The sequence below is a fragment of the Schistocerca piceifrons genome, chromosome 4, assembly GCF_021461385.2.
Source record: "Schistocerca piceifrons isolate TAMUIC-IGC-003096 chromosome 4, iqSchPice1.1, whole genome shotgun sequence".
Taxonomy (NCBI): domain Eukaryota; kingdom Metazoa; phylum Arthropoda; class Insecta; order Orthoptera; family Acrididae; genus Schistocerca; species Schistocerca piceifrons.
Genome location: NC_060141.1, coordinates 706229753 through 706242134, shown reverse-complemented (window position 1 = coordinate 706242134; position 12382 = coordinate 706229753). Strand labels below are relative to the sequence as shown.

At 42.6% G+C, this 12382-nt stretch overlaps 1 protein-coding gene across 1 annotated transcript in view; it reads left to right on the top strand.

Moving 5' to 3' along the window:
- Window positions 1-12382, top strand: part of LOC124795228 (flap endonuclease GEN) — a 30263-nt gene that overhangs the window by 8665 nt on the left and 9216 nt on the right. Inside the window, exons 4-6 of the mRNA XM_047259150.1 lie at window positions 4742-5031; window positions 6102-6299; window positions 10728-10884. Of these exons, the coding sequence (XP_047115106.1) occupies window positions 4742-5031; window positions 6102-6299; window positions 10728-10884 (645 nt within the window). The remainder of the gene's footprint in view (window positions 1-4741; window positions 5032-6101; window positions 6300-10727; window positions 10885-12382) is intronic.

The following is a 12382-nucleotide window of genomic DNA, read 5'->3' as shown; positions in this document are numbered from 1 at the left end:
TGGGATCCGTACCAGGTCGGGTTGACGGAGGAGATAGAGAAGATCCAAAGAAGAGCGGCGCGTTTCGTCACTGGGTTATTTGGTAACCGTGATAGCGTTACGGAGATGTTTAATAAACTCAAGTGGCAGACTCTGCAAGAGAGGCGCTCTGCATCGCGGTGTAGCTTGCTCGCCAGGTTTCGAGAGGGTGCGTTTCTGGATGAGGTATCGAATATATTGCTTCCCCCTACTTATACTTCCCGAGGAGATCACGAATGTAAAATTAGAGAGATTAGAGCGCGCACGGAGGCTTTCAGACAGTCGTTCTTCCCGCGAACCATACGCGACTGGAACAGGAAAGGGAGGTAATGACAGTGGCACGTAAAGTGCCCTCCGCCACACACCGTTGGGTGGCTTGCGGAGTATCAATGTAGATGTAGATGTAGATGTAGAAGGGAGGAGGGGGGGGTGAAAAAGAAATGTAACACACCACGTGCAAATACGTAGCCTGTCTTCATCCAATATTTGAGTGTTAGGTCACGTGGCAACTTCCAACAAACTTCAAACATAATTCCAAAACTTTTCCAAAGTTTTTCTTGTTTATGTGCTTAAATTTAAATATTTAACAAAGTAATAAGTTTGAAGCTGTTTTATACATGGAGCTCAATTGTGTGAAGACTCTGGTTTATTGATTACATACTAATTCACTCTGGCTACATACTATCTGAAAAGAAGCATTGTGGGGTTAAGAACAATCTAAATGACATAAAGGAATCTAAATGACATAAAGGTGGGAATGAAAAGGGGGTGACACTGAAGTACAACTCAGGTACTTGGAACAGTTTCAACCAGATATTGTAGGTTCATAAATTATAGGTATAAAAATACTGTGGGAGAAAGATTCCCCACTACTACTATGGGCGAGGATGTGAAGTAAAAGTTTTCAGAAACATCTTGTAGTTAGTTGACCTGACATAGTTTTAAAAGTATGATGTTCAATTTGTCTCTTATTTGTGCTGTTTATTGTGTCAACCAGGTCATGAAAAGTAACACCACAGTGAGCCAATAGTTTTGTTTATGTGGTAAGAGATTTAAGATCTCAAGCCACATGGCTGAATACCACAGATAAAATATATATATATGTGTGTGTGTGTGTGTGTGTGTGTGTGTGTGTGTGTGTGTGTATGTAGGGGAGGGGGGGGATAAATGGATAGAGAGGGGTTTTCAGCTTTGTGACATAATGCCCGAGTATGACCTTCTGTCACATCACTACAACCAGGTCCAGCCATGACCTCAGTCACAGTCAGCACCTCCCAATATTGCCTGTGACCCTTGACCCAGACACCAGGACCACCAATAGCCATGCCATTCCACTGCACCATTTGTGCCCCAGTACAGCCTACACCCATGCTTCCCAACAGGTTGGGGAGTGGACCACAGTGTGGAAACACATGGCGATGAAACTTCTCTCTCTGCCCAAGCCTCTCCTCAGCCCCATCACAGTGAAGCCTGCAGCCTGTGTGTTGCAGTCCTCAGCTGTGTGTTGCAGTCCTCAGCTGGGCTGTCTGAGTTAGTTGGTCCTGAGCCTCTGCTGCTTGATTCATTAGTGTGAAGTTGTGCTGCCCAACGCCCCACACCCCATAGCCACCTGCAGGCACTAGCATAGGCCTGGATATTTTCAATAGCAATATTAGGAAGTTATCAAAAAAGCTGATAGTGCTGCGTAGCAGACTAAACCAAAACTGAGTACTTTGTGACAAACAAATGCTGAATAAAGTCCAAAGAAGTGTAAAGACAGCCATGCAGAAGCAAGCAGATGACTGAAAGCAAGATATTACCTGCTGAGTTATCAGAAAGCTCGAAGTTGTTTTGGTAACGCATAAAATCAGTCTGTCTAGATAGCTATTGATCATAATACCACCAAAACAGAATATTAGAAAATTAATACTAAGATAAATTGTCTTCTACATATACATCTTCTATATTCAGACACTTATCCCATATCATTACAAGTACTTGATAGCCAGCAGCAAAGAAGCATGTTGATTGCTGGCACAGCCAATACATAACCTCTTTGGCTATGGTATCATTTTCAAAACGTTGGCCTCTCGAACGAGATTTTAGGGTCATTAAAAGATGAAAGGCTCTGGGGACTGTGGGTCAGATGTTCAAAGTGTTCCAATGAAATGTTTGTAAAAGCTCCCGAGTTTCTCATTGTGTGGGGGCTGGCATTGTCGTCCAGGGGAAGCACTCCCTTTGTCAGGAGACCAGGTCTCCTGGCCTGTCAGAGATCCTCCAGGATGGTCAGTATGCTGCAGCATTCACGGCCTCACTGTGAGGCTGGAATTTCATCAGGATTATGCTTTACATGTCCCAAAATACGGTGAGCATAACCTTGTGGGCTGATGGAATGGTCTTGGAATTTTTTGTTTGGGAGGTTGGATATTTCCATTCCATGGAAGATCATTTGGTATCCGGTTGAAAGTGGCAAACCCAAGACTTGACCCTTGTAACATTTCGTACCATGAAGTACTCTCCTTTCTCAGAGTACTGAGCAAGGTGCTACAAAGCAGACTCATTTTTTGTGTTCCTCAATCAACACGCTGGGCACATACTGTGCACAAATTTTACGGAACTTCAAGTGCTCATGCATAACATGTGCTAAGTCATCCATCATCACATTCCAGTTGTTACGAATGATCTATGCCATCTACTGAACTGTGGTTTGTGGGCACCACTTCAGGATGACCAGGATACTTCTGACCTCTGATGGTTTGCCTTCCCTTATTAAACTCCTGGGTCCAGTTGAACACTGTTTTCCATTATAAACAGTCGTTACCATACATGGGATGCATTTTGCAATGCACTGTCTCGGTGGGCAGTTCTTTGACCCACAAAAACTGCAATATGTCCTTCTGGGTTAGCTCTTGGATGAGTGACCATCTGGTCTACCAAGTGCTGTTGGCAAGTGGGTTGCACTCAGTTCTCGTGCGGCAAACTGAGGAGCTACTTGATTAAGAAGTAGCGGATCTGGTCGTGCAAACTGATATATGGATGGGAGCACGGTGTGCTGACCACACGCCTCTCAATATCTGCATCCAGTGACACCTGTGCACTGAGGACAACACGGTGGCCAGTCATTACCATTGAGCTTTCATGGCCTCTTCGGGCAGAGTTTAGTTTTTAATTTGTTTGGTGTACAATCGTGCAGCTCACCTGCTATCTCGCAGTGGCTGCTATGCAATGATCTATGAAAAGCCATATATGCTGCTATCTGCCGACTAAATATGAGTGCATAATTTAAATATAGTGTAAGGTAAACTGATTATGTGACTTATTAATTGACTTGTACCTCTTCCCGTTGACATTGAGGTCATGAGAGACAGTCAAGAAAGTGAGACAGGACAATTACTGTTCTTGACCGCAATAACATAGTTGCCAGGCAATGTTAATAGTTCGCTGAGATTATTTTCAGGTTATGTGCTCATATAGTGGGAGACCACATTATTGTGGAGTACAGGAAGACACGAGGATCAGCTCTTGCTGCTAGTGTGCTGTCAACATAATCTAATAGAACATAAATATGCAAAAATAATGAATATTGTTTGATTATCATTACAGAAATTAATCACAGCTGTTAAGTATTTAGCATCATATGTCCAGAGTCATTTAAAGCAGAACAATCACTTATCTACAGAAAAAGAACCTCGTTCGACCAGTTCTTGACAATAGCTAGTTGGTCTGGGATCTTCATCAGGTAGGCTTCATGGGACGTGCAGAGAAGATTCAAAGAAGTGCTGTACATTCTGTCAAAGATTTGTTTAGTCAGTGTGAAGGGTGTCCAAAAACCCACCAGCAAAATGCCAGTGAGAGATGCTATGGGGAAAGCATAGAACTCTCTCTATAAATTTAAAATATTCACATTGTAAAATTAGTCAAAAACCACATTTTGTGGTCTAGCTTATGTATCTCAGAATGATAACTAGAGAAATTTGTGTGGACATAAAGTAGTACAGAGTACCAATTGTCTTTCTTCTTCCAGACCATTCGCAAATGGAATAGGAATGGTGGGAAAATTCTGGTATACAGTACATGCCCTAACCAAAAATATACTTCCCTCTGCACACACTGTGGTGGTGTAGATGTAAAGTAAGTTTAACTAAATTTACAATTCATGAAATTTGTATCCTTTTTGTGCAGTTTCTAACATAGTTGGGTTTGGTCCCCATCGAAGTCACTCGATTTCTTTGAAGTTTTTGGTCCACGGTGTTCTCTGTATCTCTAACTTTTTTCTTGTAATCTTGTATGTGGATTTCTGTGTATTTTTATTTATTATTTAGTAGAGTTCAATATTCCAGGAAGATGTTTATTGGCCCTGTTTCCTTGTCAGTCATAATTTCAGGGTAGCACTTCCATCAACATTGTACCAAATTCAGATAGCTCCATTTTATGGTTGCCTTTTCAGGGTTTATACTGGGCTGTTGCTTGTTACTGTAAAGACATAATTCTGTACTGATAAGACTTACCACCCTGTTTCTTATATCTTTGTGACTGCCTGTCATTTTTCTAAAACTTGAAGTTAAATTGGTATATGTTTCTATCATCTGATGTTTTATTAGAAGAGATGTCATTCTTTATTTATAAACCAGATATTACTGTAAAAACCAAATGTCCATCTGTGTATTTTTGTAACATGCAGTACAACATTTTTAATGTGTAGTACTTGTAAGAATCCACCAGCATATTTTTTCTCTCTTTTCAGCTTGTGGATGGTTGTGTTTCACAAGATGGAGACTGCTTTCTGTATGGAGCTCAAATAGTATATCGTAACTTTACAATCAGCCCTTCAGGAACTGATGGCAGTGCAGGTTTCAGTGTAGATGTTTATAATTTGAATGAAGCTAAGCAGAAACTACAACTTGGACGGGAGAAGTTAATAGCTTTGGCTTTGCTGTGTGGATGTGATTACACACCTGGAGGTATTCGTGGAATTGGAAGACAAGCAGTTGTTAATTTCTTGGATCAGGTCCCTGATACAGGTTTGATTTCTAGGTACAGAAGCATCATTTTTAGAGGCAGCATATATTTGATTAATAATCTTAATAATTCTTGTCACAGCACTATTAAGTGTTGTGTAATCATACAACATTATCATGTCGTTGAACTAGGTGGGTTTTTTTCCCCTCAGATTTACATTTCTCATAGTTCTTTACAGTTAGTTTGTAATGATGCTTTAAGTAATAGAATAACTGATTATTCTCTGGACCTAGTTCTGTGTTACAAATATTTTCTGTTAAAAACTGCCCATAAACTTCCGTCTAATACTTCTTACGTGATCTAGAAAAAGGCAGCATGTTTTGTTGCTGGTGGTGGTTGTGGTAACATTACTTCCTTCATACGTTGCATTTCTGCCTACAGTTGGGCTTAGGAGACCTGCTCTGTATCACTATTCTTGTTTCCATTAAAACAGCATTTATTTTTCTGAAGTGTGATTGACTGTTTGTGCATTGTCCAAACTTGTTTTGATTTCTCTGTCCAATTTTCATTTCACTTGCATTTTAACTATAGGAAGTGAGGAAATGCATGTTGTGTTTTGAAACTTTCCTTGTCTCCTCATTATTTTGCTTCCTAATAAAAATTTTCAAAATACATAACCCTCATAGATAACCTAATTGGCGTGGTATAAACACAAGTATGTAGATGCAGAAACATCATAAATTTTAAGTGGTGATAACTTATACGGAGTCACACTACTTTAGATACAAAAGAAGGGATTAGAACTCTCTCTCTCTCTCTCTCTCTCTCTCTCTCTCTCTCTATCTCTATCTCTCTCAAATTTTCATCTTTTGTTTGAAACACTGCTTACTAGTCCACTACAATATTAAATTTCAACAGGTCCACACTTTTAGTTATTCAAAACTTGCATCCTTCTCTTTTCCCATGTCAATCTGCTATTTTGTTACAGCCATTTATTTTCTTGCATAACCTGCGAAAGTAACTACAGGCCTTCGACTTCCTTTATGTATGAGCTGACATTTACAAAATGTTTAACCTCAATTTGTGTGTAATATGAGAAGCTTTGATTTTATAAAGTATAATCATTTTCTTTTGTAAAACACCAGGATACAAGGTTGGCGAGCAGATCCTTGCTTGGCACGATTTGATGCAGCACATGAGGCTGTAACAAGTGGTGCTGAATGTGCCCGATGTGGACATAGCGGACGGCAACAAAGACATGAAAAATCTGGTTGCCCTAAATGTCCTGGGGCTCCAAGTATTGGCTGTGTTCAGGATCCTGACCGTCTTCCACTTACTGACAGGTAAAAAGGTGTTATAAGGAATGAAAAGTTGAATGCTTCAAATTCTTGTTTCTTTAATTTTTTTCTAAAGCAGTGGTTGTGTCAAGTAAGATACCGGAAAAATACTCTCATGTTACCGGTGACAGTTCTATAGAGCAGTCAGACTTGGATGTAAATTGAAAGTTATTATAAATTATTCAGCATTTGTTATATCAACAATATTATAAAAAGGGTAGATTGATAATCACCATGAACATTGTGGTGTCACCGCCAGACACCACACTTGCTAGGTGGTAGCCTTTAAATCGGCCGCGGTCCGTTAGTATACGTCGGACCCGCGTGTCGCCACTGTCAGTGATTGCAGACCGAGCGCCACCACACAGCAGGTCTAGAGAGACTTACTAGCACTCGCCCCAGTTGTACAGCAGAGTTTGCCAGAGATGGATCACTGACAAATACGCTCTCATTTGCCGAGACGATAGCATAGCCTTCAGCTACGTCATTTGCTACGATCTAGCAAGGCGCCATTACCAGTGTGTATTGAAATGGAAATTATGTACAGTCAAGAGAGATGTACACCGATTGTGGATTAAAGTTAAGTATTCTACCAGTACCTCCTGTTTTGCTAGTCTTATTTCTCTGACCTGTTACAGACCTCACGCCAGTCTGCGTGTAATTAAATGCGTGCATTTCGGCCTCCTCTAGCAACACGGTGTTGGCTCTTCTGCCAACACTACAAACATAACACATTGAATTGCAGATTCTCACATAATCAGCCTACCTGGAGACAAAGGTTCCACCACTGTCATTATGAATCACAGTGACTACCTCGCAGAAAGCGTACACCTGTTGTTTGACTCCTCTTCCTATAAACTCTGCCAGAATGATCCCATCCAGAAGTTTAACATAAACTCCAATCCTGCTCAGCCCCTTCTCAGAACCTCTCCCCTGAATCCATTTCCTTCCTCATTCCTATGACACCCTGCACAGCTGCCACCTGCATGCTCCCCAAAATTCACAAACCCAACAATCCCATTTTAGTTGGTTATTGTGCTTCCATTCAAAGAATTTGGCCTCATTGACCAACACTTCCACCCCCGCCGCTGCCCGAAATCTAGCAACCACTTCAGTCACTGACTCTCCACTATCCCCACCGCTTTACCACCTGCCTCCCTACTCTTCACTGTTGCCACCTTCCTATACGTGAATGACCCTCATGCTCATATTCTTGGTGCTATTGAATACTACCTCTCCCAGTATCTTTTCAGACTCACAGCCTCAATCCTCATATACCTTACTAACTGTATCCTAACACAAAACTACTTCTCCTTTGAAGGAAAGATATACAAACAAATCTGTGGCACAGTCATGGGCACCCGCATAGCACCTTCCTATGCCACCTTGTTTATGAACTGGTAGAGGAAACATTTCTAGCCTCCCAAACCCCTGGTCTGGTTCAGATTCAGTGATGGTATCTTCATGATCTGCACGTACGGCCAGGACACCCTATCCTCATTCCTTCACAACCTAAACACCTTCTTTCCCATCCACTTCACTTGGTCCTCATCAGCTCAGTGTGCCAGCTTCCTTGACGTTGACTGCCTCTCCTCTCTGGTGGCTCCATCCACATCTCCTTCCAAATAAACACTCCAGCCACCAACAGTACCTGCATTTCAATAGCTGTCATCCTTCCCACACCAAAAAATCTCTCCCATATCAAACAATTCCTCCCATACAGCCTGGGTACGTTGTATCTATTGGAAGGATCTCCTTTGCAAAGTATGCTGAAGATCTCACAAAGGTCTTCACAGACAGGCACTACCCCCTGACCTAGTCTGCAAACAGATTTCCCATGCTACATCCCCACACACCCCCAATCCTCCCACTACCCTCAAGAACAAGATGTAAAGGATTGCCCCTTTTGTCACCCACTACCACCCCAGAGTGGAAAAATTGAACCACATTCTGTGTCAAGGCTTTGATTATCTATAATCATATCCTGAAATTAGGAATATCCTACCCAAGGTCCTTCCTACCCCTCCTAAAGTGGGGTTTCACCACCCATCCAACCTCCACAACATGCTGGTTCATCCCTATGCCACTCCCAATTCAAACACCAATCATATCCCTCCGTAAGACCCAGGTGCAAGACCTGCCCAATCCACCCACGAGCACTTCCTATTCCAGTCCTGTCACAGGCTTATCCTACCCCATCAGAGGCCAGCCCACCTGTGAAAGCAGCTATGTCATATCAACTGTGCTGCAATCATTGCTCATCTTTTTATATTGATGTGGCTACCAACAACTAGGATGAATAGCTACCACCAAACTGTTGTTAAGAACAAAGTCGTCAACCCCATGGCACAACATGCAGCTGAACATAACATGCTTGATTTCAATTGCTATTTCACAACCCAGGCCATCTGGATCCTCCCGTCCACCACAAGCTGTGCTGAACTGTGCAGATGGGAATTATTCATACAACACATTCTTTGCTCCTCAATCTACTGTGCCCTTGCCCTACCCTGTCTGCCCTGTCACATATTCACAATTTGCCTCCCCTCACCCTCACTATGCACTGCTGTTTGCTGGCACACTCACCAGTCTTTCCCTTTCCTCTCCCTGTTTTCCCCCCCTCTCCCACCCCCACAGCCTCTTAATGCTGCACCTAGAAGCCCTGTACTGTCACATCTAGTCCCTGCATACTCTGTCAGGCAGTGCTGATTTCTCTTCCCCTGCTATCCCATCCCCCTTCCCATCCAAATCCGTAATGTTCCCATTCAATGCATTCTGGCACTACAGCTGGAGGTAGCATTTATGTGTGCAAGATGTGCATGCTTGTGAGAATGTGTGGGTGTGTACCCCCCCCCCTTTTTTTTTAAAGCTTTGGCCAAAAGCTTACATGTAACAGTCTTTTGTCATGCCTGTCTACAACTCAGCATGCCATCTTTATTGTGAATAGCAACCTATCCTTTTCATGATATCATTGATATTCAAATCTGGACTTTCCACTGTTCAGTATTTCTTATTATTTTAATGTCCTTGAAAGATTGTATACCAATACAAGTAACACCCTTAGACTTCTTGTAGAGTGCAGCTGGATACCAAGAGAAACCTTGAGAGGTGTTGTCTTGTATATCTTCCATAAACCTGGCCAATACTGTCAGTACTATGTGACTGTATTGCTGTCTGCTTTCTGCATGTTATTGCATAGGAATGCAAAGATATGCAGAGCCATCTAAACAGCTAACAAGGAAACATCCCCATCGCACCCCCCTTAGATTTAGTTATAAGTTGGCACAGTGGATAGGCCTTGAAAAACTGAACACAGATCAATTGAGAAAACAGGAAGAAGTTGTGTGGAACTATGAAAAAAATAAGTAAAATATACAAACTGAGTAGTCCATGCAAAGATAGACAACATCAAGGACAGTGATAGTTAAGGAGCGCCGTGGTCACGTGGTTTGCGAGAGCAGCTACAGAACGAGAGGTCCTAGGTTCATGTCTTCCCTCGAGTGAAATGTTTATTTTTTTATTTTCAGCTTATGTGACAAACTCTTATGTTTTCATCACTTTTTTGGGAGTGATTATCACATCCACAAGAAAACCTAAATCGGGCAAGGTAGAAGAATCTTTTTACCCATTCGCTAAGTGTACAAGTTAGGTGGGTCGACAACATATTCCTGTCATGTGACGCACATGCCGTCACCAGTGTCGTATAGAATATATCAGACGTGTTTTCCTGTGGAGGAATCGGTTGACCTATGACCTTGCGATCAAATGTTTTCGGTTCCCATTGGAGAGGCGCGTCCTTTCGTCTACTAATCGCACGGTTTTGCGGTGCGGTCGCAAAACACAGACACTAAACTTATTACAGTGAACAGAGACATCAATGAACGAACGGACGGATCATAACTTTGCGAAAATAAAGACTGTAAAATTTTCAGTTGAGGGAAGACTTGAACCAAGGACCTCTCGTTTCGCAGCCATTCACGCTAACCACGGGACCACGGCACTCCTGAGCTCACAATCTCCTTGATGTTGCCTATCTTGCGCATGTTCTTCTCAGTTTGTATATTTTGCTTATTTTTTTCATAGTTCCACACAACTTCTTCCTGTTTTCTCGATTGATCTGTGTTCAGTTTTTCAAGGCCTATCGACTGTGCCAACTTATAACTAAATCTGAGGGGGGTGTGATGGGGAGGTTCCCTTGTAAGAATAAAAAAATTCCTCAGCTGAAATATCTCTTTGTTAAGAATACTTTTGCTGCAAGCACTGATGATTTCTTTTCAAAAGGTATAAGTAAGGACTGTATCACGTAACATTACCACTACAGGATATATCACACATTGCTTTCAGATCATGTATTACTGTGTTGCTTGTCATGTGTTTTACTTTCTTGTCACTAATTACTTTTACCAGAGACATAATAAGGTATCTTATTTTCAGAATATTTGTATCTGAACTATTGTTACGAAAAAAGGCAGTAGCAGACCCATATTTTCCTTCGGAAGCAGTCCTTGATGAATATCTACAAGAAAATCAAGCAAAATCATCTTTGCCGATAGACACTTCATGGAGACAGCCAGACTTAATTAAATTTATTGTAAGTATTATATTTATTTTATTTTGTGTTTTCTGGACATAAAAAATTTATGACATGGTTACCAGATTTTTAACTTGATCACTGTAGTACTTTTAAAAATCAGTAACCAACATACCTCCTCCTGGGAGACTTAAATGCCCATCATGTCCCATGGGTCTCAACCTCTACTTGCCCTCGGGGTCGAGTTTTGGAGAGCCTCCTGACATCTCAAGTGTTGTGCATCCTCAACACTGGTACTGCGACTCATTTCTGTGCTGCTACTGGGTCATCCTCAGCCATCGACCTACCTCTCTGCTCTCCAGCCCTCACCATCTCTATTCATGACCTTCATTCCAGCGATCGCTGCCCCATCCGCATTCACGTCCTGAATGGTGTGTTGCTGGAACAGAAGCCGCTAACATGGATGATTTGACAGGGCTAACTGGCTGCTGTTCAGTCAGTTGGCTGTCTTTGAACACCATAACAGCGTCCAGGAATGGGTGGATCACATCATACGTGTGATCCATCATGCTGCTGACCTGTCCATACCAATGTCTTTCAGCCCTCTTAAGGAGCGACCTCTACCTTGGTCGACAGAAGAGTGCCACTCAGTCATCCGGGACAGGCATGCAGCTCTTCGACGGTTTAAGTGCCACCCCAGAGTGGACAATCCTCACTGCCTTTCGAATCGCTAGAGCCAAGGCTTGCTGTGTCATTAACGAGAGCAAGAAACGGTCATGGCAGGAGTTCCTGGATTTGATCAACCATTCCACAAAAGTATGGGAAGCCATCTGGAGGATTTCTGGTATACACATCCATTTACCAATAGCTGCAGTGCTGAAACAGGGTTGCCTCCAAACGACTCCCAGACACATGGCTCAGACACTGACTGAGCATTTTGCACAAACTACTGCCACTGCAAGCCTGGATCCAGTGTTTCATCACTACCGTGCAACTGTAGAGAGGGAAAAGTTGGACTTAGGTCAAATGGTTCTGAGGCCTACAACTGCCCTTTCTCCATGTGGGAGCTCGAATCGGCACTGGCTGAGACTTCTGACACTGCACCCGGTCATGACCACATCCGGTACTGCAAGCTTCGACATTTGTCAGCGGCATCCCAGGAAATCTTCCTCAAATGTTTTAATCTAATATGGCAGACAGGCAACTTCCCCAACTCTTTGAGGGAGGCAATTCTGATCCCTCTCCTCAAACCAGGAAAGGACCGCACATATCCAAGTAGTTATTGGAGCATTGCCCTCACTAGCTGTACAGGAAAGAACATGGAGTGAACGGTTAACCATGGTCTGGTCTGGCTTTTAGAGACCAGGCAACTCCTTAGCCATTCTCAGTGTGGATTCCGCCGATATCGATCCACTGTCGACAACCTGACCCTCGTAGAGGCAGCTATTCAGCAGGCTTTCCTCCATTAGCATCACTGTATTGGCATTTTCTTCAATATAAGTAAGGCACACGATACTACTTGGAGACACTGTATACTTACACAAGTGCATCAGTGGGG